General features: G+C 44.0%; 1 protein-coding gene across 1 annotated transcript in view; it reads right to left on the bottom strand.

Annotated features, from left to right (window-relative positions):
• Positions 1 to 27,689, bottom strand: part of aqp9b (aquaporin 9b) — a 64,307-nt gene that overhangs the window by 11,571 nt on the left and 25,047 nt on the right. The window contains exons 3-4 of the mRNA XM_068017895.1: positions 2,011 to 2,148; positions 1,814 to 1,932 (exon numbers count right to left, since the gene is read on the bottom strand). Coding sequence (XP_067873996.1) covers positions 1,814 to 1,932; positions 2,011 to 2,148 — 257 coding nt within the window. The remainder of the gene's footprint in view (positions 1 to 1,813; positions 1,933 to 2,010; positions 2,149 to 27,689) is intronic.

Genomic DNA, 27,689 nt, shown 5'->3' with positions numbered 1-27,689 from the left:
CACACCAGTGATGGGGAAACTTGCCAATGGATACAAAATCAAAGACAATGCAGCCATAATTTTCTGATAGGTTTTTCTGGTGGGTAAGGTCCCCTGCTGCCAGTACGTACTCAAAATCATCCCATTTTATTGTACTCCTTTTCTCTTTCACACTTTTGATGTGTGAATTGAACAGATGTCCTTTACTCTGGACAATTGATTGCACTGTATTGTTTTATATATATATATATATATATATATATAAATGTCCTATATTTTAAAAAAAACTTTAATGAGTTTTTTTTATTGTGGCTTTCTTTTATGAGTCAGGTTTCCTGAAATAAGAAGTTGATATTTGCCGAATGAAATGAGTGTGATTCAATCCAGTCAAAAAAGCGAGTTATCATTTAGTAACTGAATTTTGTTTAAAAAAAAGAACATTCAGTCAGGAGTATTACTGAATATACTTCAGTGAGATACCTATGGAAGAAGCATCCATGAAGTATCTTGCATTTATATAGCTCCTTTCACATGTCAAAGCACTTCCCAGCCAATGAGTTACATTGAAGTACACTCCACTTTTGCTATGTAGGAAATGTGACAGCTAATTTGTGCACAGCAAGGTCTCACAAAATAAATAAACAGCTCACCTGTTGTTGAGGGATAAATATTGACCATGTCATCAGAAGCACTCCAAGGGATTTTTTTCCACCTACTGGGCAGCACCTCTGATAGTTCAGTGTAGTACTGAGGGAGTGCTGTACTGTCAGCCTAGATGTTGTACCCAAGTCCTGGAATGGGATTTGAACCCACAACCTTCTGATTAAGAGATGAGTGCTGTCACTGAGCCAAACTGACACAGTACATGTGTCAGGGAGTAGCACAAAAATCTCGGCTGACAATCCAGTACAGAACTAAGGGAGTGCTACACTGTTGGGGGTGCAGTCTTTCAGATAAGCTGTTAAATCCGAGGCTCTGTCTGCTCTCTCAGGTGGATGTAAAAGATCCCATGGCACTAATTTGAAGAAGAGCAGTGGAGTCCCAGTGCCCTGGCCAATATTTGTTCCTCAATCAACATCACTAAAAAACAAGATTATCTAGTCATTATCACATTGTTTGTGGGAGCATACTGTGCGCAAATTGGCTGCTGTGTTTCCTACATTACAACAGTGATTTCAGCTTAAAAATACTTCATTGGCCATCCCGAGGTCATGAAAGATGCATATAAATGCGAGTCTTCTTTTCAAATTTTTCAGGTAGATAATGTAAGTTTGCACTTGTAATCCCTTCTAAGGTCTTCTCAGTATACCATCTGCCATTGGGAAAAGCCCTCCTGCTCAGGAAATGAGGGAAATATCAATGGATGAGATACCATTACCACTCTTATGCACCTCTTCATGGTCAACTCCAGAACAACAATGGCAACAAACCTGACCGTTGGCCATCTTATTTTGACTGGTACAGGACAGAATATGGAACAAGGGGAGGGGAAAATAGATCACAGGCTGCTGCAATGTGGTGGAGCTTCAACCCAGAGTCACAGATTGATAGGAGTTCCACATCTCCGATGCAATACAGCGGAGGCAATAAAGGACATGTGCTTCACATGGGGAGCATGGGGAAATCAGAAAGATACATCACCCCAGGCTGCATTTGTGCAATTTCTGATGGCTGTCCACAAAGTGCTCGAGGACTGGAAGCAATTCAATGACAGCAAATACAGGGTCCTTTTAAAATCTATTGGCATGGATCAAAAAGAGTGAGAAATGAAACACATCAGAACCACTCCACAAGCACTATGCTGTAAAATTAGTTTGGAAGGATTTGTGTTTACCTGGTCTGCAAAGCCATTCGCAAAAGACAAATGTGGAGCTGGATAAGAGGAGAAGATGTGCGCGGTTGCATTTTGACCAGTTATTGCCAAGTTCCCACCATCAAAAGCCATGAATGCATCTAAAAAGTACATAAGGGTTATTGAAGTAGTCATCAATTTCCATTACTTAAATGCAAATGTAAAAATGACAAACTTACCATAATAAAGCCCAAAAACTGCTGCTGAACCAACAAAGGCCCCGACAAACTGAGCAACACAGTAGATGGGAAGTTTCAACCATTGAAGCCGACCCAGCACACACATAGAGAGGGAAATAGCAGGATTCAGATGCGCCCCTGGAACAATATTAGACATATTTAGTTTGGTGGAAAAAAAGTCAAATGTTCTGTCACATTTTTCCAGTTACAGTCATCACAATCCATGTATTAACCACATGGCAATTATACAGGAGCAGGTTAATTGTTAGACTCAATATTGAAGTATCACTCAAAAAGTATTTAAACCCACTGGCAGCCTTGGGCATGGCTACAGCAAGGGAAGACTAAGAAATGACAGGTTTAAATATGATTGAGCATCTTACAAGCACCAGTGTCAGATATTTCATGAAGGACATTCCTCCGACCCAAGTTCAAATTTATACCAGTGGAAGGGGAACCAAGGAATTTCTTCTGGTTACTTCTTGAACAGGTGTCACTGTCAACTGTTCAACTTCAAAATCAGAGACTAGCAGCAACATTTTAACAAAAGGCATTAATGGCTGGGACTTCCCTCGGTGCTGTTCCCATTACACCAATCGTATCTTCACCAGAAGTGTATTTTTAAAAGTTTGTTTCATGGGATGTGGGCATTGCTGGCAAGGTCAGCATTTGTTGCCCATCCCAAATTGCCCTTGAGAAAGTGGTGGTGAGCTGCCTTCTTGAGCCACTGCAATCCTTTTGGTGTGGGAACACCCACAGTGCTGTTCGGGAGGGAGTTCCAGGATTTGATCCAGTGACAGTGAAGGAACGATGATATATTTCCAAGTCAGGATGGCATGTGGCTTGGAGGGGAACTTGCAGATAGTGGTGTTCCCACGTGTCTGCTGCCCTTGTCCTTCTAGGTGGTAGAGGTCGTGGGTTTGGAAGATGCTGTCTGAGGAGGCGTGGTGCGTTGCTGCAGTGTATCTTGTAGATGGTACACTCTGCTGCCACTGTGCATCAGTGGTGGAGGGAGTGAACGATTAAGGTAGTGCATCTGTTGATCAAGCGGGTTACTTTGTCCTGGATGGTGTTGAGCTTCCTAGTGTTGTTGGAGCTGCACTCATCCAGACAAATGGAGAGTATTCCATCACACTCCTGACTGATGACTTGTAGATGATGGACAGGTTTTGGGGAGTCAGGAGGTGAGTTATTCACTGCAGAATTCCCAGCCTCTGACCTGCTTTTGAAGCCACAGTATTTAAGTGGCTTCTTCATGTTCAGTTTCTGGTCAACAGTAAACCCCCAGGATGTTGATAGTGGGAGATTCAGTGATGGTAATGCAGTTGAATGTAAAGGGAAGATGGTTAGATTCTCTCTTGTTGGAGATGGTCATTGCCTGGTACTTAGCTGGCATGAATGTTACTTGCCACTTATCAGCCCAAGCCTGGATATTGTCCAGGTCTTGCTACATCTGGACATGGACTGCTTCAGTGTCTGAGGAATTCCAGATGGTACTGAACATCATACAGTTTTCAGTGAACATCCTCACTTCTGGCCTTATGATGGAGGGAAGGTCATTGATGAAGCAGCTGAAGATGGTTGGGCCTAGGACACTACCCTGAGGAACTCCTGCAGTGATGTCCTGGGACTGAGATGATTGACCTCCAACAACCACAACCATCTTCCTTTGTGCTAGGTATGACTTCAACCAGTAGAGAGTTTTCCCCGATTCCCCTCAATTTGACTAGGGCTCCTTGATGCCACACTCAGTCAAATGCTGCCTTGATATCAAGGGCAATCACTCTCACATCACTTCTTGAGTTCAGCTCTTTTGTTCATGTTTGGACCACGGCTGTAATGAGGTTAGGAGCTGAGTGGCCCTGGCAGAACCCAAACTGAGTGTCACTGAGCAACTTTTTGCTGTTTAAGTGGCGCTTCATAGTACTGTCGATGACACCTTCCATCACTTTGCTGATGATCGAGAGTAGACTGGTGGGGTGGTAAGTGGCTGGGTTAGATTTATCCTGCTTTTTGCGGATAGGATATACTTGGGCAATTTTCCACATTGTCGGGTAGATGCCTCTGTTGTAGCTGTACTGGAACGGCTTGGATAGGGGCACAGTTAATTCTGCAGCACAATTCTTCAGTACTACTGCTGGGATGTTGTCAGGGCCCATAGCCGTTGCAGCATCCAGCGCCTTCAGTGATTTCTTGGTATCACGTGGAGTGAATCAAATTGGCTGAAGTCCGATATCTGTGATGCTGGGGACCTCAGGAGGAGGCCGAGGTGAATCATCCACTTGGCACTTCTGGCTGCAGATGGTTGCAAATGCTTCAGCCTTGTCTTTTGCACTGATGTGCTGGGCTCCCCCATCATTGAGGATGGGGATATTTGTGGAGCTTCTTCCTCCTGTTAGCTATTTAATTGTCCACCACCATTCACGACTGGATGTGGCCTAGGAAACACTCCAAGGAAATTCCCAGTTGATGTTTTTTTGAACTCATGCTCTTTTAACAAGTGCTCGACATGTTTTTATACAAGAATGCCTGGCAAACCTATGTGAGTGGATACCAACAGCACCAGGCCATGGAGTGTGGGACGCCGGCTTAACCCCTATTCCACTGAGTTTTCAATTCCAATTGTGCTGCATTGAAAGGTGTCCATATTTCCTCAGGGTTAGGAACAGTAAGATAAAAAAAGAAAGGATGTTCACTTATATAGCACCTTTCACAACCTCAGGATTTCCCAAAGTGCTTTACAGCCAACAAAGTACTTTTGAAATATAGTCACTGTAAGGATTGTAGGGAAATGTGGGAGTCAATTTGCACACAGCAAGGTCCCACAAGTAGCAATGATGTAATGATCAGATAATCTGCTTCTTCTTAGTGATGTCGGTGGAGGGAAACATATTGGCCACGACACCAGAACTCCACTATTTTCCTTCAAGTAATGCCTTGGGATCTTGCACATCCATTTGAGGGGGCAGATAGGACCTCGGTTTAACATCTCATTTAAAAGACGGCATCTCTGACAGTGCAGAGTTGAGGGAAGTGTTGCACTAACGTTTCAGCATAGATTATGTGCTCCAGTCTCTGGAGTGAGATGTTTCCACCAAAACATTCTTACTTGCCTCCTCTAAGTCACTAGAGGTGTTTGAATTGGGGAAAGGGAGAGACCACAGAGAAAAGGTTAGGGCTCACAATTATTGAAGAGTAATAAATCTTCAGTAAAAAAAATGTGAACACTACCGTACACTGCTAAATTTTACCAAGGAATTAAATCCCAATATTTCAACACATTATTACTACACTACCCTCAAGCTGTGTTGTATCTCTTAACTGTTGCAGAGCTAGGAAGGGAAATTTGGGTCCCCAACTTACAGTAGATGGGCAATGACCATAGCAGATCATTTATATTCCAAATCATTTAAAAGAATTAAAACCCAAATATTGTACATTAAATAGTGCCCTTGTAGATCTATTTAACATCTTTAAGTACAGACAGAAAGTTCAAAATTAGAGATCAGACAAGAACATCAAGTCTAAAATTAAAACGCTGCGGGTCTATTTAAAATATCACCAATGATTTTCATTCACTGTCTTGAATGTTTCTCATGCAGTGATATTTTGTCTATAAATTTTACTCAGCTACTTGAGGGGAAAAATAAGTCTCGCACGCAAGATGAATATGGAATCTCTGGCAAATCAAGTTAATGATCGCACACGACTGTGGAGAGGTGGTAAGTGTTTAGCTGAGCTGGTTTGAATCGTGGGAACGAGGATCCCGACTCTCTGACTGGGGTCTGCTCATCTATTCCCGGCCCTGACAGCACCAATAATACACTCCACCTGAATGATGGCGAGAGCTGCTAATTAAATTAGTCCAAAGTTGGGATTTTGAGCTCAATTTAGCCAAACAGTGCAATTAAACAGCATGGCATTGTCTGGGAGAGTCCAGGACTGAATTTTAACCGTAGGATATAATTCATTTAGAGGCTTAGATTCAATTGAATGTACTACTGACTTCTCATTCAGGTTAAGCACAAGCCTGCAACCAACCCCCTGGGGGCTTCATTATATCCAGAAAGAAATATATTTTCCCCTCCCCCACCACACATACCCATTACTTCTCTTGTTCATTCTCTTTTCATTTCTCACTTTACTGTTTCCATTTATTCTCTCTCTATCACACTCACTTTTGCATTCCTGCACTCTCCTGCCCACGTCTGTGCTGTAACCACTGAATTCCCTCCATGCTGTTCAGACCAGGGTGATACCACCTGCTGTATTAGTCATCGGCTGTGGCGGAGGATTCAACACTGTCCACCAGTGCCATCAGCTGCCGGGTATAAAGGCGATGGAATAAAGCAGGGATGCAAGATGTTGCTCCTGATCTCGGGAGTCTGTCCACATCACTCAATGTGGCAGCAGATCCTATCAACAGACTAAGCACCTCCAGCTTCCTAGCTTATCTCTTTGTATTCTCCTACCTATGCATCATCTCTTCATTAATTTGGATCTCACTTAACTGACTGTTACGACCCGGTGAGAAAGGGGTCTAGGGTTCCCTCTCAGCCTTCACCTGGCCTTACTGTAATGGGGTTTAATTTTAAACAATCTGTGTTTTTAGCTCTCCCTTGGTGAATCCAATTCACTGCTTTCCAATTATAAGGCAAAGAAACCAGAACAAACAGGCTTTCTTCAGTTTAAAGAAGATTGAAATTTATTAAACTTAAACTTTAATTTGGTTAACACCTACGGATGCACTATGCGTCCATGCTAGCATGCATATGCAATACACACATGCAGATAGAGACAGAAAAGAGCAGAAGAAAATAAAGTGGAAAAGTTTGAGGCAATATCTGAAGAGGGTTTTTGTTATGGTTCTTCGAGCTCACTGTAGAATGCTTGGTTGTAGGTAGATCTTGCTCATTCATTGGGACCCAGTATTTTTCTTAACCCTTGTTCGTTGTAGGAGACCTTTCTCTCTTGGGGTTCACATGTCTTCTGTGGATTTGGAGTTCTGTGAGAAAGAGAGAGAGAGCCAGACAGGAGAGGTCTTTTCAGTCCAGGAGCAAACAGACCATGAGTTCAAACTGTTTGTACAATTCAGAAAAACCCAGGTTGCCAAGCAGGTTAGTCATGTGACTAGCTGGTCTGACCACATCTGTTTGTGGATTCTCTGGTTTTAGCCGACCCTGGAATGTCTCTTCTTACACACAATACCTGGTGCTCAAAGTCCATTGTGGGTTAAATTGGAGCAGGGAATATCCCCTTTGTCCTTCAGCCCAAACACTGGCTGTTAGTATGCAAAAAATGTTTTTCCAACCAAGGGCCTGGTGATTTTTTAAACAAGTCCTTTCTTCACCTCAGCAACAGTTTGAAATTTATGGCAAAATTAATATGCCTCATTCTTGGCAGTTGGGGGTCTAGCATGACACTGGTAAACAAAAAAAAGCTATATTTAACCTTGCCCACCTTGCCTGGCATTTCCTGGTGCATTCCCAGTGCACATCACCAACAGTCCTGATATTAGTGCCATAAAATGCAATAGTCACAGGCACAGAACTCATTAAAATGTTAAAGTTGCAGTTTGATGACATAATTTGGACCCCAATGTGATTTTAACCCTGGATGCACAAGTCCCGCAGAGCCCGAGATCTGACAGTGATAGCCTTGGGGCCCACATGGAAATCTTGGCCCTCCCTTCCCCCAACCAAACACCCTCTGGCCCTCTCCCCCAACCACTTAGTGCTGGGGAATGTTCCCCTAGAAGCTACACTGCACTACACAAAATCCCATGCTCACCTGTTGGCCACCTAGTAGATGAAAGTCCATCCCCCATCTGTGGTAACATGGCCTGGGAGTTGAAATGGCAAAGGAGCTCCTCATCTACCATGGTTCCCACATGTTGCACTCACTTCCCAAGATAGAATCAGTGCTAAAGTTTCTGAGCAAATTTAACCCAAATGGGGTATCTGTGGGCAACAGGTGAGGCCAGCTTCTCCACAGATTTGGATGGGCCTAGGTGCTAATGGGGTAGGCTGTGGCCCATCTGAAGGAATCCCAATTTGGAAGAGGAGTCCTAAAACAGGTGCTAGTTTCCTCAATAATATATCTTAGTGCTTGTTTCAGGGATTCCTGAAAAAAAGGCCCTGAACCCAATATGGGATGGAAGCTATTTTAGGTGTCACTGGGGCATGGGACATAACTCCACAAAATTGGTACTTTCTGCCCCCGTTTTCCATCTAGAAAACAGACACAACATTTCTATCCAGTTATATCTAGACTGTATTGCACCTGCAGTGGGCAATATAGGCTGCAGAAAGGAAAGGTAGAAAAAGCACAGTTCCTTAAAATCTTATTCTTTGTATTATAGGTACACATTAAATGTCTCACTCCTAAATTGCGCTTCCTGCTTTTCCGTCTCTGGCCTACTGTGTGTTACTCCAACTCTGATATTGGTAGGAGTACTTTCAGCAATCAAAGCCCAACCCTCTTCACATTCAGCTGTAAAATCTCTCCCTACCGTCAAATCCCTTGCCAAAAGCAATACCATTCGACATTGCTCTTAGTTAGCTCACCTAACTCAATTTCTACTGTCTATTTGACATCAATTCTGCCTTCCTTTATGTGAAGTGCCTTGGGACAGTTTGTCATGTGAAAGGCAGTTTGTAAGTGCAAGGTATTGCACCTATGTAAGCATTTTGGACTGTGGGATCCAAAGGACTTTGTTGTGCAATATGTTAAGAGCATTGGCCTTGTCCTCTGTGACTGAAGGTCTTCACATTGGAAATGAACCAGGGATGTGGGTAAAGCTTTTTTGGCTGCTGTAAAAGATCTTATTGGGAATAAAACTGATCATTCTCGGTGTTCTAATTGGACTTGAATCCATAAACTAGCAGTGATGTGGTGGGGTAGGATATTGTTTTGGGTGTTATGACAACCTCTGTGTCTGATAATTGATCACAACATAAGACATCAAAACATATACAACTTTCTATTCCAAAAGGAAACCAATATGGTTTCTGCTCCACAGTGGAACAAGTAATATATAGTCATTAAAACAATATCAGGCAAATGTATGCAAGGTACCTCTCCCACCAAGGGTTTACCGTAGCTCAACAATAATAACTTGCATTTATATAGCACCTTTAACATAGTAAAATGTTCCAGGTTACTTCAGAACAGCGTTATCAAAAAAAATTAGCTTTGACCCTCATGAGGAGATATTGGGACAGAAGGAGATAGGTTTTAAGAAGAGTCTTAAAGGAGGAGAGAGCGCGACGTAGAGAGGCAGTGAGACTTGGGGGATTCCGGCACCAAGGATCCAGACTGTTATCAATGGTGGAGCTATACAAGAGCCAGAATTAGAGGAGCACAGAGAACTCAGAGGATTAAAGGGCTGGAGGAGGTCACAGAGATAGAGAGAGACGAGGCCATGGAGTGATTTGAAAATAAGAATGTGACCCTGAAATGGCAGGGGTTCTGCCTTTAGTCTCTGATGCTCATCTCCAGGGAACTTCAGAGCAGGAAAATATACTGACAGTGCTTTTTTTCCTGCTTAAGTTCAAGTTACCTGAGTCCCATGATCCAAAGTCTGCAGTACTATAGTTTCTGCAAACCTTGACCTACAGTGGCAGTACCAGGAGAATATTGCACCAGAGTCCTTTAAAATCGAAATATAAAATGACACAATGAACAGGCCAATTATATATAGAAATACGCCTTTTCACTGGAGAAACAGCTTAAGGAACTATTGGTTAGTTGCATTAACCTGCAAATTGCTGTCAGCAATAAAATAACCAAGTAAATGGTTCTGTTGAATGAGTGGCAAGAAGAATTTGGGGACTGACTCTATGTTCTCATACTGTCTGTGAGAATGGTACACACAGGGAACACAAGAGGTTTCAGATGCACAGCCCGTGATGCTCCATTCATAGTGGAAGAAAATCAAGGGCCTATCATTTCTCACAATGCGCTGTCCATAACAGCCAGTCCCTGCTGGGAGAGTAGGAATGGCCTTTTAATACAAACATGTTAAAAACTGGTGCAATGTCATTTCCCATACAAGTGATTCCAAAGTTATTGACTAACACAGATTGTACCTGCTGCAGGGGAAGATGATTCCGGTGAAGTGCTCAAAGGAGAATTGGATTGATTCCTGATTTTTTTTAAAATTGTTTTTTCATGTGGGCATCAATGGCAAGGCCAGCATTTGATACCCATCCCTAATTGCCCCCTTGACGATTGAGTGGCTTGCTAGGCCATTTCAGAGAGAAGTTAAGAGTCAACCACTTTGCTGTGGGTCTGGAGTTTCATAGCACCAGTACTGGGACTAGGTTTTTTTTTTAATTCCAATTTTTAAAATTAATTAATTGAACTTAATTTCCATCAGCTGCCATTGTGTGATTTGAACCTGTGTCCCCAGGACTTTAGCCTGGGCCTCTAGATTACTAGTTCAGTGACATCACCATGACGCCACTGTCTTCCCCAGCCAGGAGCACAGGGCTGGTCCAGAAGCCTCTGCAGGAGGTACATTGACTACAATAGGACAGGGAATACTGGAACCATAATACAAAAGCAAAATACTGCGGATGCTGGAAATCTGCAATAAAAACAGAAAATGCTGGAAGTACTCAGCAGGTCTGGCAGCATCTGTGGAGAGAGAGATACAGAGTTAACATTTCAGGTTTGTGACCTTCAATGACTCATGTTCTGATGAAAGGTCATCGACATGAAACATTTGCTCTGTTTCTCTCTCCACAGCTGCTGTCAGACCTGCTGAGTATTTCAGAATCACTGAATTGTTATCGTGCAGAAGGAGGCCATCTGGCCCATCGTGCCTGCACTGGCTCTCTAAAAGAGCAATTCACTCAGTTCCATTCCCTCACCTTCTCACCATAACCCTGCACATTCTTCCTTTTCATATAACTGTCTAATTCCCTTGTGAATGCTTCAGTTGAACCTGCCTCCACCAGACTCTCAGGCAGCACATTCCAGACCTTAACCACTCGCTGCATGAAACAGTTTTTCCTCATGTCACTTTTGCTTCTCTTACCAAATGCTTTAAATCTGTGCCCTCTCGTTCTCGATCCTTTCAGGAGTGGGAACAGTTTCTCTCGATCTACTCTGTCCAGACCCCTCATGATTTTGAATACCTCTATCAAATCACCTCTCAGCCTTCTCTTCTCCAAGGAAAACTGTCCTAACTTCTCCAATCTATCTTCCAGCATTTTCTGTTTTTATTTACTACTGGGTCCATGACTGGGTGATGCCAGAGGGATGGACCACAGTGGAGAAGTGAGGAAGGATGGAGTGATGGGCTGTGTCAAAAGCTGTCGAGTGACTGAGGAGGGAGAGCAGATTGCAGTCATATAACTTCACTGAATTTAACTAGGTGCTGTGGGGACTGGAAACAAGACATAGTAAAACAGGTTAGCAGTGCAGTAAGAGTACATGAAACCCCTACTCGTAATTTCACTAGTGTTGGTTTAAAGTGCGTCAACTTACAGCCAGTGAAATGCCTGGTACAGGTTTACTCCAACATTTTATTATCCTCGTAAATGCTGCCAAATACTTCAGTGACACTTTCTTTTTTTAAATCAATTGCTATGCCTAGATGTCTTCCTGATGAACTTCACTTCATGATCTCACCTTTGTTTTGCAATCATATTACTATTTTCAGTGCAAATACCTGCAGTCCCTTATCTTTCTCTATAATAAAGTTGCATCCCAGGATCACTCCCTATAATTACCTTATTTAGTATGCATGGAAAAGATGTCTTCCCTTTATATTCAAAATTCACAAAAAAAATTTATCTTGTCTCCATATTATTCTCTGTTCTCCTGAAAGCACTGGTTCAGGAAGTTTCCCAGGAATCGAATATGTGACCAAAAGACCCTTATTCATCTGATAGTCTTGACAGTGTATTGGCAAATTTCAAGGCCATGAAGGACATCATGTCTGCATTGAATCCTGGCCTCACTTTATATATACACGCATGCTTTTTCCAGAAGGAGTCACAGGACAGTGGTCAGGAATGGGAACACTGGATGACTTTTTGCGCACCCTCCCGTTTCACCCCTCCCACCTTCTCCAGTCAACAAATGCTGAGGCCAATAGTGGAACCCCTACTGCTGCCCCTGTGAGATTAGCCAACTGCTGCAGACTGTTAATTGAATCTGCAGCTTTCCTGTTCTGAATGGCCCAGGACTATACTGGATGGAGCATTTACCTGCTATATGACAGAAAGCGAGCAATATATTTCCAGGTTTAAAAAAAAAGGTCTTAAAAACTAACCACATGTTGGCTGCTGTCATGATTGGGCCAATAACCTTTGCTTTGGCCGGAAACAAAAACACAATGGACTATTTTCAAGTGGGTGATGGGAGATTTTGGTGATCTGGTCTTGTTATTTAGCTCTGGTTGCTAAACATTGTGATTCATATTAGTTAACTTTGATTTTAATCATATATTCATCGATACAATTACTAAATCCATCTCTTCATGTTAGTTTTATTACTGCCCAATATAAATCTTCGCACAAAATGGGGAATATTGTACCCTCGCCCTAAATCCAGTCAGTTGTGTTTTTTGGGGAGGGGTTCCAAATGTATCCAAATGCTCCTTCATACTACAAGACCTCCCAGTATTGCAGGTTTATCTAAACAGTCGACAGTGGCATTGATCAGCCCATTGGTCTTCAAGATACTAAATCTTAGATGTTACAATCTTTGTTCAAATAGATACTCTGGGATCCTGATCAATCAGGAGAAAATGTAACTCCATCCATAGAGCAAACCAAAAGATACTTTGTGACATACATTCTATCATATCACCTTTAAATCTAAGCAAAATAGAAATAAAGGTTGTAACTGGGAAGGTTCAGATGTGAATTTCAATTTTTAATCTCTTAAGAAGCAATATACTAGGTTATTACAGAAGACCAGAAGTACAGTGAAGAAACCAAGGATCTGGGAGGATCATCTGCACAACACAAGGTCACAGACCTGAAACGTTAACTCTGTTTCTCTCTCCACAGATGCTGCCAAACCTGCTGAGTATTTCCAGCACTTTAGGTTTTTATTTCAGATTTCCAGAATCCACAGTATTTTGCTTTTATTATACAAGATAGTCCAAGCATTTTCCCAGCTTTGACTGCTGCTTTCCACCTTAATAGCCACAGATTTGGCAACTTTTGCTGCATGCGTACTGGATATTTGCACAATTGAGCTGTTGACATTTTAAAAATTCTTTCATGGGATGTGAGCATTGCTGGCAAGGCCAGACCTGCAAGGCCAGCATTTATTGCCCATCCCTAATTGCCCTTTAGAAGGTGAGTCGCCTTCTTGAACTGTTGCAGTCCATGTAGTGTGGTACACCCACAGTTCTGTTAGGGAGGGCGTTCCAGGATTTTGACCCAGCGACAGTGAAGGAACAGTGATATATTCGATGTCAGGATGATGTGCGACTTGGAGGGGAACTTGCAGGTGGTGGTGTTCCCTTGCACCTGCTGCCCTTGTCCTAAGTGGTAGAAGTCGCAGGTTTGAAAGGTGCTATCAAAGGAGCTGTGGTATGTTGCTGCAGTGCATCTTGTAGATAATACCCACTGCTGTTTATTTTCACTTGTAGTTTACAAGCTCTAGTAAAAAGAGTGCATCCAAACCAGTTCTGGATTCAGAGAGGTCCAAAGGTGTCAGTTACATCACTGGAGTTTGTCCTTTAATCACAGCCACTAACCTCAGCAACTCCCAGGTGCATTGTAACAGGAAGGTCATGCCCGTTCCATAAGTGGGCTGGTACACTAGGGATAAAAAGTTGAAAGGAAAAGGCTTTTAACAGAGCACACTAATTAAAGGAATAAGTTAAACTGAAGGGAATGAAATTGGCCACAGATCAGATTCCCCTTTGTAACAGCTTTATCATTCACCCTACACTGCGTACCCCACCTGGCTGCTACTTTGTAGATGATGGTGTTGATGGAGCAGATGCTAGGCTCAGTGCCCCCAGAAATGCTGGCAATGCGGGGGTCATTATACCCATTCTGTACTCAGAATATTACCAGGACAAATCAAACTCACGTGGCTTTACTGCGTGTGTCGCTCAAACTGTCATCGGGCCATTCCACCTCGCTGTGGACTTGCATGCCAATCATTGGCTGTGTACAGTAACTTCTGGGATTAACATGCTAAAGAAATTAAGTCGGCAAAAGAGATTAATGCATTAATCACAGAAATTAATGCCGATTAATTGACAGCTCTACTTTAAACACTTTATAAGAAACTTATCTCCTATCTCCCCTCATGCTCTCTCCAAGTTTATCTTTCCCATGTGACCTACCTCCTGCTCTCTTAAGCCTATTCCTGTTAAAATGCTGACCTCTCAACATCCCTTCCCAGACCCCATGTTAGCTGATATTGTAAATGGTTCCCTCTCCTCGGCTGCTGCCCACTCTCCTTCAAATCTGCTATCATTCCCCATCCTTGCCTCCTTGCTTGTCCTTGCAAAGTACCGCCTATCTCCAAATCCCTTTCCTTTCCAAAGTCCTTGAACATGTTGTCAACTCCCAAATCCGTGCTCACATTTCCCTCTTCAATGCCTGAAACTGTCCAATCTGATTTCCACCCTGTCACTGCACTGCAACAACCTAATCAAAGTCACAAATCTTTTGTGACTGTGATCATGGTGAACTATCCCTCCTCATCCTTCTTGACCTGTCTGCAGAACTTTGACAAAATTGAACATACCATCCTCCTTCAATGCCTCTCCTCTGTTGCCCTGGTGAATGGATTTGCCCTTGCCTAGTTCCACTCTATCCAGTTGTAGCTAGAAAATCTCCTGCAAAGACATCCCTTCCCACTCCCTTACCATTACATCTCGAGTTCCCCAAATATATATTCTTGGCCCCCTCTTATTTATCATTTACTCACTGCCCCTCAACAACATCCGCTCGCAGAGGTATGCTGAAGATACCCTCCAGCTCTACCTCACCACCACCTCTCCCAATCACTCTACTGCTTCAGTATTGTCAGACTGCTGGTCTGACATTCAGTTTTGGATGAACTGAAATTTTTCCCAATTACGTATTGGAAAGACTGAAGCCATTGGCTACGGCCCCTGTCACAAACCCTGTTGCTCAGTCAGCAACTTCCAAAGCCCACACTGTCCACTGTCTCAACCTGAACCAGATTGTTTACAAGTTCGTTGTCCCACTTGATCCTAAGCTGAATTTTGCACTCCATGTTCTCTCCATCACAAAGACCGCCTACTTCCATCTCCATAATATCACTCATCCCCACCCCTGGCTCAGCCCATCTGCTGCTGAAACTGTTATCCATGCTTTTGTTGCCTCCAGATTCAAAAATTCCAATCCTTTTCTGGCTGGCCTTCCATCTTTCGCTGTTCATAAACGTCAACTCATTCAGAACTCTGCTGCCTGTATGCGAACTCACACAAAGTCCAGTTTACCCATCACCTCTCTGCTCAACGAACGACATCTAGATTTTACAATTCTCATCCGCAGGTTCAAATCCCTCCATGGCCTTGCTCCTCCATATCTCTAACCTCCTCCAGCCACACAACCCTCTGAGCACTTTGTATTCCTCCAACACTGGCGTCTTGTCTAAACCCCACTTCCTTTACCCCACCGTGGAGGCCATGTCCAGAGCAGTCTAGACCCTGAGCTCTAGAATTCCATCTCCAAATCTCTTCTCCTCTCACTCCTCTTTTAAGATGCTGCTTAAAATCAACCTCTTTGACCAAGTGTTTGGTCACCTGTTCTAGATTAGATTAGATTAGATTAGAGATACAGCACTGAAACAGGCCCTTCGGCCCACCGAGCCCGTGCCGAACATCAACCACCCATTTATACTAATCCTACACTAATCCCATATTCCTACCAAACATCCACACCTGTCCCTATATTTCGCTACCACCTACCTATACTAGTGACAATTTACAATGGCCAATTTACCTATCAACCTGCAAGTCTTTTGGCTTGTGGGAGGAAACCGGAGCACCCGGAGAAAACCCACGCAGACACAGGGAGAACTTGCAAACTCCACACAGGCAGTACCCAGAATTGAACCCGGGTCCCTGGAGCTGTGAGGCTGCGGTGCTAACCACTGCGCCACCGTGCCGCCCTAAATGTTTCCTTCTTTGGCTTGGAGTCTGTTTGTCTGGTTAAGCTCTTCTGAAGCATCTTGGGATGTTTTATTACGTTAAAGGCACTATACAAATGCAAGTTGTTTTTGGTATAACTGTAAGGAACTATTGCTTTTGCAAAAAGCTTTTGTTTTCTCTTCTCCTTTACTGTTTTGATTCTATTCAAAAACATTTTCCTTCTCTTATGTATTCTTTGCTTAGATTTATTGGTCTCCAATCTACCAACAAGCTATAAAAAGACATTCTTGACTACAATCCTTTCAAATTACCTTGTAAATGCTCAATTCAGTGTGACCTTCTGATAGCAACTTCGGTGAATGGATGCTATTGAGCTATCACCCAGCCATAAAATGCATGCTTAAGATTAGTTTCAATAACCTTTAGCCCGCACAAAATCTAAAAATCCATTTAAGTGCACAGCTGAAACCTCTCTGTAGCAGTCCAAGGTTTATATATCACTTAGAAAGTCTGATAGCCATACGCTTTACACATAAACATATCAGTTCGCAATCTGAAAACAGAACAAAAAGGAATTTTCCTCTTATTGCACTTGGGTATAAACGATGGGTGCAGGACATGGAGGAAAATTGGGTAGGTGGATGACACATGTGTCACAGAACCCACTTCATTTTCCTCTATGTGTCACCCTTCATGCCCAAGTGCAGTATGAGGAAACCTTGCCCCAGTACATGCTTAGCGTGGTTTTAATTCAATATTTCTTTTGGAGGGATGCAAAATTAAGTAAGTCCTCATTCTACACACTTGTAACAGGTTTTAAAATACAAATGTTTAGCATTTTATTATTGCGGTGAGAGTAGTTAGTTCTCCCTGAGCTGACAAAAAAAGGCAAAGGGTGAGGGTTTAACACTGTCGTGAAGCAGTTTGAAAAACGGATTCAGGCCGCAGGGGCTTCCTGTCTGCTCACCATCTCCCTGCCCCCACTCCCACCCCTCCAATGAAAAATAGAAGCTCTGGAAGTGGCAGAAGTATTAGTCAACACTTTCCTTTTTTTTTTAAATGCACGTACTTGTTTCTTCCCTCCACTTCTGTGGTATCTGAACATAGAAGACAAGTGTTGGCAAGTAATTCAACCATGGGGTGCGGTGGGGTTCCAGAGAGAATGTCTTAATCAAACTCAATCATCAACACTCAGGCTTTTCCAACATGGGTCACGGAATAGCAAATCAGGAGCTGGATCTGTGTGGTGCTTTTAGAATTATTTTGTGAGGACATATTCCACATAGGAAAATAGACTCTTGTACGGGCAGCCTAACTTCTAAAATTGTTTAATCACAAAGACTACACAATAAAGGCACGAAACCAGCCACCAATAGAGGCCACATACAAAACTGAAGCTGCGTTCACTGTCCCCTCTGGAACCAGTGCATAAAACTTAGCTAAACATCCTTTAAAACTATAATATGTTCTCCCTGCTCAATTTTCATTACCCCAAACCGATTTAGTTACCTCAAGACCAAGACCAAAAGACTTGCACAACCGCCTCACAACAGTTAAATGCTTACTTCCCTAAAAATACAGTAGAGTCATGTCATCAGTATCAGGTATAGCACAGCATACATGCTGGATAATATATGTCTAGAGACATTCAATGAGTCTCTCAGGTTTAAATATTCGTCACTAAGGACTTTGCCCTTTTAGATCTTTAAGGGAGTTCACTTCAGACCCAATTGCTAATGAGCACAGCTTTTTTACATGCCTCTGTTGGTGGTTTCACTATTACAAAGTATTTGCAGCACAGAGAGACCATTTAGCCCAACAGATTCATGCCAGTGTCTATCCTCCACACAAGCCTCCTCCCACCCTTCTTCATCTAACCCCATTAATATATCCTTCTCTTCCTTTTTCCCTCATTTCCTTACCTAGGTTCCCCTTAAATGCATCTGTGCTATTCACTTCAACTACTCCCTGAGATGGTGAGTTCCACATTCTAACCACTCTCTGGGGAAATACATTTCTGCTGAATTTCCTATTTGATTTATTAGTGAATATCTTATATCTATGGCGTTTAATTCTTCAGCTAATTCTTCACCTGGATTTGTAGTGCCATAGATTTTTTTTTGTTCCAATAATGACCTTAATTGGATAAGAAGGAAACACCCCTCAGTAACCCATAAGCCTTGTTCTGACTGAAACAAGATCTGATCTATGTGTCTTTTCCAAATTAAGTGGCCAACTTGGATGTAGTAAAGTCACAGGTCATAATCAAAACTAGTCTTCCAATTTCCAGACAATGTTTTCTTTGACACCTGATTTTGAATTGTACTACTCAGATTGTCCACCATTGTAATTTAACTAGGAATGGAGCTGTCTATCCATCAACAGTTCAGTGAGCATGTACTTGGTCATTTTTCATAGCATGATAACAGATAGGAGGATAGCCTTTGGCTCAATAAGGGGTGAAATTGTTCTTCAGCATTGAAGTCAATGGAAAAGCAAATTGGGCTTGGTACAAAATGAGCTGCTGATTCACTATGAGTTCATTTTCCTCTCCTGACTTCGACCAGTTTCACCCCCAGTGTATTGAAGTCTAATTTCATCAATTGCATTGCCTATTTGGAAATTCCAACAAATTTTCCTGCTATTTCACTCAAACTGAGATAATAATGTTTGAATAAGCTCGGTTGTGTTCCAGTAAACATTTGCAAATTCTTGGACTGTAATCTGAGAACCATTTCCTGAAATTAGTTTGATTAGTAAACGGTGATGAAAATCAATGGTGATTATGGATGGTGTACAATGACTTCAGACCAATTGTATTTAATATCCAACAAATAAGAAAAATCCACTCATAAGTGGACCAGCAAAGTTAATAGGCCAATTGCTATGATCGAAAAGGCCAAATTCGGAAGGGGTTCGCTGGACATGTAATAGGAATACATTGATTGTTATGATGAGAGGGGCAAACTCATTTCACCTGGTCGACATCAGAATTCAACCTTAGTCACTAAACATGTATTTCCGCCAAAGCTTTTGTGCATATCATAAAGGGGTGGAATTTATGTAAATATGTAAGGGTTCAGCACTGATACCAAACTGGCAGCTAAGACAAATAACCCATAGTAGACGGCACTTTGCCCATATCTGTTTTCTTCTCTGTCAAATTATTCGATTTTCACAGAGTTGAGCCCTTAATTGAAATGGAGACAGGTCCCCTGTCCAGTTGGAGCCCGTGGGGGTGGGAATGGGAATGGAGGCGGGTCAGATGAAGCGGGGGACTGATTTAGACTCCCCACACAGCAGCCATCACTGAGGCTGCTGATTGCCTTAAGGGAGAAATCTGTTGATTGTACCGGAGGGAAGCGAAATGCCACAGGACAGCTGGAGACCCAGCACCCGGGGCAGGGCAGCCCCTCAATTCATTGATGCCAACCTGGATGTAATGTTGGAGGTCATGAAGGAGGGGAGGGAGATCCTCTTCCCAGAGGGTGGCAGGAGGAGGCCACCAGCTGAAATGAAAGAGGACTGGGTGCAGATTGCTGCCATCATCAGCGGCAGAAGCGAGACTAGAAGAACCTAGATTCAGTGCCGTAAAAGGTTCAATGACCTCATATGTTCTGGGAAGGTGAGTACAACCCCCAATCCTCTGGACAGTTCTCGAGGCTTGCACCCTTCAGCCTGAGGAGCCTCCGGGCACTTGCTGCTCCTGAACATGGGAGGGGGTGTGTGCCCAGGCCACTTACTGACCCCCTCAGAATGGCTCATGGCCAGAGTACTGTTGAGGATCTGTCACCACTGAGACATGCAGCTCCTCATGGATAGGGGTAGATGACATTGGCCAGAGGACAACAGTGCCTTATCTCACTCTCTTGTCCTTGCAGGAGAATCAGGCACAAAATGTCCAGAAGCGGGCCCAGGAAAGGAAATGCTGTTCTTCTACCTCATCACCCCAATGGAGCAGGCAGTGATGGAGATAACCAGTGTAGTGGAAGAGGAGGCAATTGGGCCTGGTGAGTCAGGAGCTCATGGTGGGCCATGCGATTGTAGATGATCCGACAGTGTGTTGCACACTGAGTAACATTGGGCAGCCTCAGCACTGCAGCAGCTTCTACTCTCTTAAGTTAGCTTTTATCATCTCTGTGTCTCCCACAGGTGCAGATGACCAATCCATGGCACCCTCTCTCCCTCCGTCTGCTGGCCCAGAGGACCAAGGACGGGATGAAGAAGCACTGTCACTCCTTACAAGTGCATCATCCACCAGAGAGGATACACTCATCTCTGTGCGTCCTCATGCGCGTGTAGATAGGGTGGCACAGGGCAGGGGTCGGCAACACGTCCGTGTCGTGGGAAAAATGTTGAGGTCTGTGGTAATTTTAAATGTCTTGCACCAAGCCTTTAAACTTGCACTTTTAAAACACAAGTTTAAAGGCTTGGAGCAAGACATTTCAAATTATCAGGAGCGAAAGTAATTACAAAGGATGGGGGCAGTAGGCTAGTTCCTACAGCCCGCCAAAGTTTTGTATCCGCCCTGCCAATCAAAAGCGCGAATGGTTTGCCATCGAATCGGAAGATGGGGAAGTGGGACTCACTGGGAAGACTGGAGCCATCAATCAAGTGCTCCCTGTCCATGTCCAGCCTGCGGAATCAGCCCTGGAGAGTGTTGGTGTGATTAGAACTGATAGGATAGCGCACAGGAAAGCAATGCTAGAACTGCAAAGACAAAACTTCTTTGAGCCAGAGCAAGCTTTTTTTTATAGGCAGACAGTCCACTTTCTCAACTCTCCAGACGCACTGGTTTCTCTGAGTGTGGGGCTGGTGCCGAGCAGTAGTGTGTTTCCACTCCTGGTGCGTGTGGTGGGGAGCGTGGGGGAGGGAGGTAGAGGGAAGGGGAGGAGGGGAGCGTCGGAGAGAGGGGGAAAAGAGAGAGGGGGGAGAGGGAGATAGAGAGGGGAGAGAGAGCTGGTGAGGAGGGGGGTAGAGGGAGGGGGACAGGGGGGTAGAGGGAGTGTTGCAGGGGGAGAGGGAGGGGGCAGCAGGAGATAGAGAGGGGGAAGGACACTGTGAGACGGGCACACGGGAGAGAAGAGGGAGAGAGAGCAGGACTTGGAGGGGTTGGGGGGGGGGGCACATCGACAGAGAGAGAGAGAGATCAGGATCACTCCTGACAGATGGACATTTGTCCAAATTCTCTGCATCATTCATCAAGTGTGCAGGCAGACATTGACTACTCGTGCAGCAAAAACAATGCCCGGTATCTCACCAAGTAGGGAGAAACGTGATTTAAATCAGACTGTGGTTTGACAGCATTAGGGTCGCTATACACTTTATATACAGATTAATTGCGCCCATATTGAGTCAATAATTTTGTCAAATGTCTGTGGTGCCACATGACGGTGCCTATCCCTGACACAGGATGATGATCACAGCACTAGTGGACAGGAGGAGATGCCAGAGGCCGAGGGAGCTGTGGTCTGTTCAACTTGGAGGGAGGACAGACCCAGTCCTGCTTAGCTAGACCCAGATGTAGGTCCTCAGGAATCAGTAAAAAGGAGGTTATACCTTGAACAGCTGCAGGAAATGTGTTCCCACATGTTTAAGTTTCCTGAGGCAGTCCAGGGTCTTGGGAAGAGGATGGAGGAGTCCATCCAGCTCATGTACGCTAAAATGGGTCAGGCTTCGAGCACACGAACTCCTCCAGAGAGAGAGTGACCAGCTTCATGGCAAGCCATGTGTGGCATCACTCGAAATGCATGCAGGAACTGCGCCCTGATGTCCACAGGATGCATGAGATGCAGTGTAATGTGGACTGGTCAGTGGCATTAGTGGTGCAGAGATCTTGGGAGGGGATGCCAGCTGTGCCCCATCTGGAATGCCTGGCAAGAGCTGAGGATGCTTCAGAGGAGGATGAGGGTGCCACCCCTCACAAGGTGTCCTCATCATCCTCGGCCTCCTTGGCCCCTCTGACTGAGGACAGGGTCAAGTGACAGAGGCTGCTCCTACAATGATGCAGATGCAGCAGCCTCTGGAGATGGCCCCATGGGCACCTCCACGATGGGCATGACCGCCGCATGCATCTCAGCCGCAAACCGAGATGAGTGGGCAGGCTGCCTCCATTTCCTCCGAGGCCACAAGTGTAGGAGCAGCCAAGCACAGAGGCCACTGTGTCACTTGGAGCACTAAGTGTGCCACTGTGGTGTGTTTTTAACTTCTCTGTCTACTGTTTTCCTCTCCTTGCACTGCATAAATGATGACACTTCAAGCCACATGTCTGGGACTCCTTTTATTGCTGCCATAACAGGAAAAGAGTGAGATGGTGAAAGAGATAATGAAATCCTCCATGGTGAGGGCAAAGCCTCTAGGCCGATGTGCTTCCTTCATTGGCCGTAAGTGATTAGATGATCCAGACTGCGTCTTCCATGCATGTGTTAGCACAGGTATCTCAGACACACTCCATACCATGCCCCACAACCTGGGCAGGAGGGGATCAGTTGAAATGTTCCTTAATCAGCAGATCCCTGACATTCATGACATCCTCATGAGCCCTTTGCACCCCAATCCATGACCAGTCACCTCTTTGTGCAGCAGGGCACCTTTCTGCTCAGCAGCTCTCTCCACCTCCACTTCCTCTTCCTTTCTCACCTCCTGCTCCTACTCTTCCCCCCAAATGAGCTGTCTCCTTCCAAAACCTCATCATCTTCAAGGTCCATAACTTTCTGGAGGGCCATGTTATGGAGAATGCAACAGACCACCACAATGACAGAAAGCCTTGCTGGAGGGTATTGGAGGGCACCGCCCGACCTGTCCAGGCACCAGAATCACATCTTCAGGAGCCTGATGGCCTGCTCAATGGTTGCCCTAGTGAGCAGGTGGCATTGGTTGTATTGCCTCTGTCTGGGGTTCCCACTAAGGGGTCAGTAGCCATCTGTTCAAGGGATAGCCCTTGTCTCCTAGGATCAATCCATGCACTTTGGAGGTTGGAGTGAAGATCTGAGGCAGCCTGGACTGTTGGAGGATGAAAGAGTCATGGCAGCTGCCAGAAAAGCAAGTGCACACACAAAGAAATCTCTTCTTGTGGTCACAGACTAGTTGAATGTTGGGGAAATGGAAACCCTTCCTGTTGATGAATCTGATTGGGTACAATCAATGATGCCCTGCACTTGGAGGAATCCAGCGATGGTGCGGAAACCCATGGCCCTCTGTGCCTGCTAGGCCATGTCTGTCATAAAATGAATGTCCTGTCCAGCTCTGGCAAAGCTGGCATCAGTGACCTGCGAGATGCAGTGGTGTGCTGCTGTTTGTGAGATGCCATCACGGTCTGCAGCTGATCCTTGGAAGGAGCCAGAAGTGAAGAAGTTCAAGACCACAGTGACTTTGACTGGTGATCAGTGGTGCAAGATGCGAAGACTTTGACCATTTGTCTGGAGAGTCGCAGTCTCCTGTGGCAGCCTTGCCCCCGCTCTTCTGCCACCATGATGCCAGGTGCTGTGACAACCCTGTTCAATGCCCGAGCGCTGATTCCCCACCACCTGCACAGCATCAAGGGCATCTCCTTTCCAAAGTCCGTGTCCTCCTCTGCCCCACTGACCCTCTGATGGGGCCGGGGTAATTCCCTGGGGCGGCCATAACTTGCGCCCCACTCAATACCGCCTCCCTTCAGCTGGTCAGCAACTGACAATGCGTGTAACTCGTGCGCCGCTGTGAAAATTTCAACCTCCCCCTTTAATGCACCCATAGTAAGCTCCTTATTAACTTTAATTGGCCTTAATCGGGAGGCAGACAGAATCGCTGTCCTACCCTCCCCCTGCCCTGGTGAACGTTGCTGGTGGCGGGAACGGCGTCTCTAAACCGACGCGCTGGTCTGCGCTGATATTTTCAGGCCCCGCCTGCCTCTGTTCCATCCCCGGCAGGACCTGTAAATTCAGCTCCTATCAAGCAGATCAAAGCCTCCATTTTCCAATTACTACTCCTCCATCAGCACTGACGATGCAAACAGAATAAGTTTGAAGAGATAATGGTATGTGGAAACAGAAAAGTTAATTTAGTCATGGAGACATGAAGGTATCAACCTTGGCTCAGTGGTAGCATTCTTTCCTCTAAGTCAGCAGGTTAATGGTACAAGTCCCACTCCAGGATTGGGCACATCACCTCAGCTGACAGTCCAGTGAAGTACTGGGGAGAGTAGAGAGGTTCTTTCAGTATCCTGGCCAAGATTTATCCCTCAACCAACACTAAAATATTTCAGTTGGTCACTGTCTCATTCCTATTTGTGGAAACGTGTGCAAATTGGCTGCTGCGTTTCCTTACATTACAACAACAACTGCACTTCAGATTTAATTAATTAGTTGTATTTGGGACATCCTGAGACGCTATATAAATGCAAGAACGTTCTTCTTTCTTTCTCTTTCAATCAATGAAATTAAATTATCTAAGAGGTTCAGAGTCTGAGTTGGTAAATATAATGGATGATAGCTCCGTGACTCAGTATGACGAAGAAGCTATGAGAGACTCTGCAAATCTTGACGTGGTAGCTGTAAGCAACCCAGATAACATAAAGGGAATGGTAGTATTCCTGGAGATAGTGACCATAGAATGTATGGGATTCAGAAGCACCAGGGAGCTAAAACCAAAGATTATAGGCCTAGACTTCCCAGTAGTTTGCGTTGGTCTTATCAGTGCCATCTGCCCAAAATTGGTCAAGCCAGTGCAAAAGATTGTGGAATTTTGAAGGCAGGTTACATCAAATGCAAATTGAGTTTCGGCAAGCTTTAATGCTGGTTTAAAAAAAAAGCTGGCCTGCCTACAAAACTAGCAATGCCCTCAGATTGAAATAATGCAAATGGCAATTTTCTGCCAATTGTGCCTGTTTGTAGCCATTTGAGGAGGGTATTCAAATTGCGCTCATTTATTTTTAGGCCGAAAGGCACTGGTAGGCGTGCTTTAAAAGTTTTTACATATTAAAGAATATATAATTTACTACGCAACTGACTGGTGTCCACCAATGAGACAAGAATAGCTTTTTAAAAAAAAAAGTCATTTTTTCAATGATTTAAAATTAGGTTCCTTGCAGGTGGAGGACTAGACACTCATTTAAAATGCTTTTATTTTGTGATAAATCCATCTTCAGCTTTATGATTAAAACTGCACCAGGTTACCACTCTTGAATACATGAAGGAATGTTTCGTAATGCTAAGGAAAAGATAAGAGCTTGCGTTCTATTAAGCTGACTGTTTCTGCTGGTGCATGGGAGATTTTATGTTCAGTGCTACGCAAGTTTGGGCGGAAACTTGAACCACAACTTCACTTCGGAAAAACAGCACAATTCCAAGCGTAATTTGTGCCCAGATTACCAGTTGTGCCCGAAGTGGAAACTGTACCTCAAGATTTGTAAAAGGTCAATTTCAAGAAATGAAGGAAGAGATTAAGCAATTTGCTTGGAGGTTGGGGTATTCAACAACACTTCAACAGAGAAAAATGGAACACTTTTAAGGCACAATGCACACTCTGCAGGGTAATCTAGGATTAGCAAGTGTAGACTAAACAAATATGAGTTTAAATGGATATTCAACTCAATTAGAAATGATGAGGAAAACAAGCTCTAAAGCTCTGCAGGAAGAAAGGTGAGGGGTGAATATAGAAATATATTGAAACATTTTAAAAGGGATTTTAAAAGAATCAAAGGGGAAAAGGGAGACTCTTAGGAATGCATAACTATAGACACAAAATATAAGAATTTATTTTTAGTATCTTAAAAGGTCAGAGAAGAGGAGGTGAGAACCAACAGGTTTGAAACTAAGAATAAGCATTGAGTTAATATTCTCAATGATTACTTCCTGCAAGAATTTACTGGGAAAGATAGGCGTAGCATGTTTTGCATACATAGTGACATTTCAAGTAAAATTAATAAGAAGAGCTTGCCATTGTCTTCCGATCTTCCCTAGCTATGTCGGAGGTGCCAGAGGATTGGCGAGTGGAAAGTGTGACACCCTCATTCAAGGAAGGGTGTAAAGACATTCCTCATAACTACAGGCCAGTTAGCTTAACATCAGTGGTGGGTAAGCTTTTAGAAACAATAATTGGGGAAAAAAGTCAACAGGCAGTTGGAGAGTTTGAATTAATTAGGGAGAGCCAGCACGGATTTGTAAAAGGCAGATTGTGCTTGACTAATCCAGTGGATGTTTTGATGAAATAACAGAGAAGGTTGATGAAGGGAATGCAATGGATGTTGTCTATCTGGATCTTAAGAAAGCCTTTGACAAAGTATCACACAGAAGACTGGCTACCAAAATTGAGGCTCATTGAATAGGAGGGTCAGTGTCAGCTCGGATAAAAAAAATTGGCTTAAGGACAGAAAACAGTGAGTCATGGTAAATGGTTGTTTTTCAGATTAGAGGATGGTAGACAGCAGTGTTCCCCAAGGTTCAGTGCTAGGACCATTGCTTTTTTGATATATATGACTTAGATATTGGAATGCATGGTAAAATTTCAAAATCTGCTGATGATACCAAACTTGGAGGTGTGGCAGACAATGAGGATGATACCAATAGACTGCAACAGAACATAGATTGGCTAGCAGAATGGGCAGACAAGTGACAAATGGAATTTAATACAGAGAAGTGTGAGCTGATGGATTTTGACAAAAGGGATAGGGAGAGGCATTATAGACTAAATGGCACAGTTCTAAAGAGTGTACAGGGATAGAGGGACCTGGGGGTTAATGTGCGTAGATCTTTGAAGGTGGCAGGACATAATTGAGAGTAGTTAGCAAAGCATATAGCATCTTGAGCTTCATAAATATCAAGTGCAAAAGCAAGGAGGTAATGCTGAACTTTTATAAAGCTCTGATAAAACTGGAGTATTGCATCCAGTTCTGGCCACCGCACTTTAGGAAGGATGAGAGGGTGCAGAGGAGATTTACCAGAATGGTTCGAGGGATGAGGAATTTTAGCTACAAAATTAGGTTGGAAAAGCTGGGGAAAGCTCCTTGGAGCAAAGGAGATTGAGGGGAGATTTAATAGAGGTGTACAAGATTCTAACAGATTCTGGATAGGGTAGACAAAGAAAAACTATTCCAATTAGCTGATGGTACAGGATGAGGGGACACAGGTTTAAGGTTTTGGGCAAGAGCTGCAGGGTGGATGTGACTTTTTCTATGCAGTGAGTGGTAATGACCTGGAACTCGCTGCCTACGAGGGTGGTGGAAGTGGGGATGATGAATGATTTCAAAAGGAAATTAGATGGGCACTTGATGGAAATAAACTTACAGGGCCATGGGGATAGAGCCAGGGAATGGGACTGATTGCATTGCTCTGCAGAGAGCTGGCAGGGACTCGATGCGCTGAATGGTCTCCTATGCCATTATGACTCTCTGATTCTATGAATTCCCTATTTGATTTATTAGTGACTCTCTTGGCATTTTTCCACGGATGAATATTTGGGAAGGCTGTATTCATCAGTTGCAGGCCCGCTGGTAGCTAGTCAGGCCTATCCGTGACCGGCAGTTTCTTCCACAGCGGGTACAAGTGAAGGTGTACTCGCTGCTGGGGGCAATTGAATCTATCCTTCTCCTCCTTTT

This window comes from Heterodontus francisci, chromosome 38 (genome assembly GCF_036365525.1).
Source record: "Heterodontus francisci isolate sHetFra1 chromosome 38, sHetFra1.hap1, whole genome shotgun sequence".
NCBI lineage: Eukaryota > Metazoa > Chordata > Chondrichthyes > Heterodontiformes > Heterodontidae > Heterodontus > Heterodontus francisci.
This window is presented reverse-complemented; position numbering and strand designations above follow the sequence as displayed.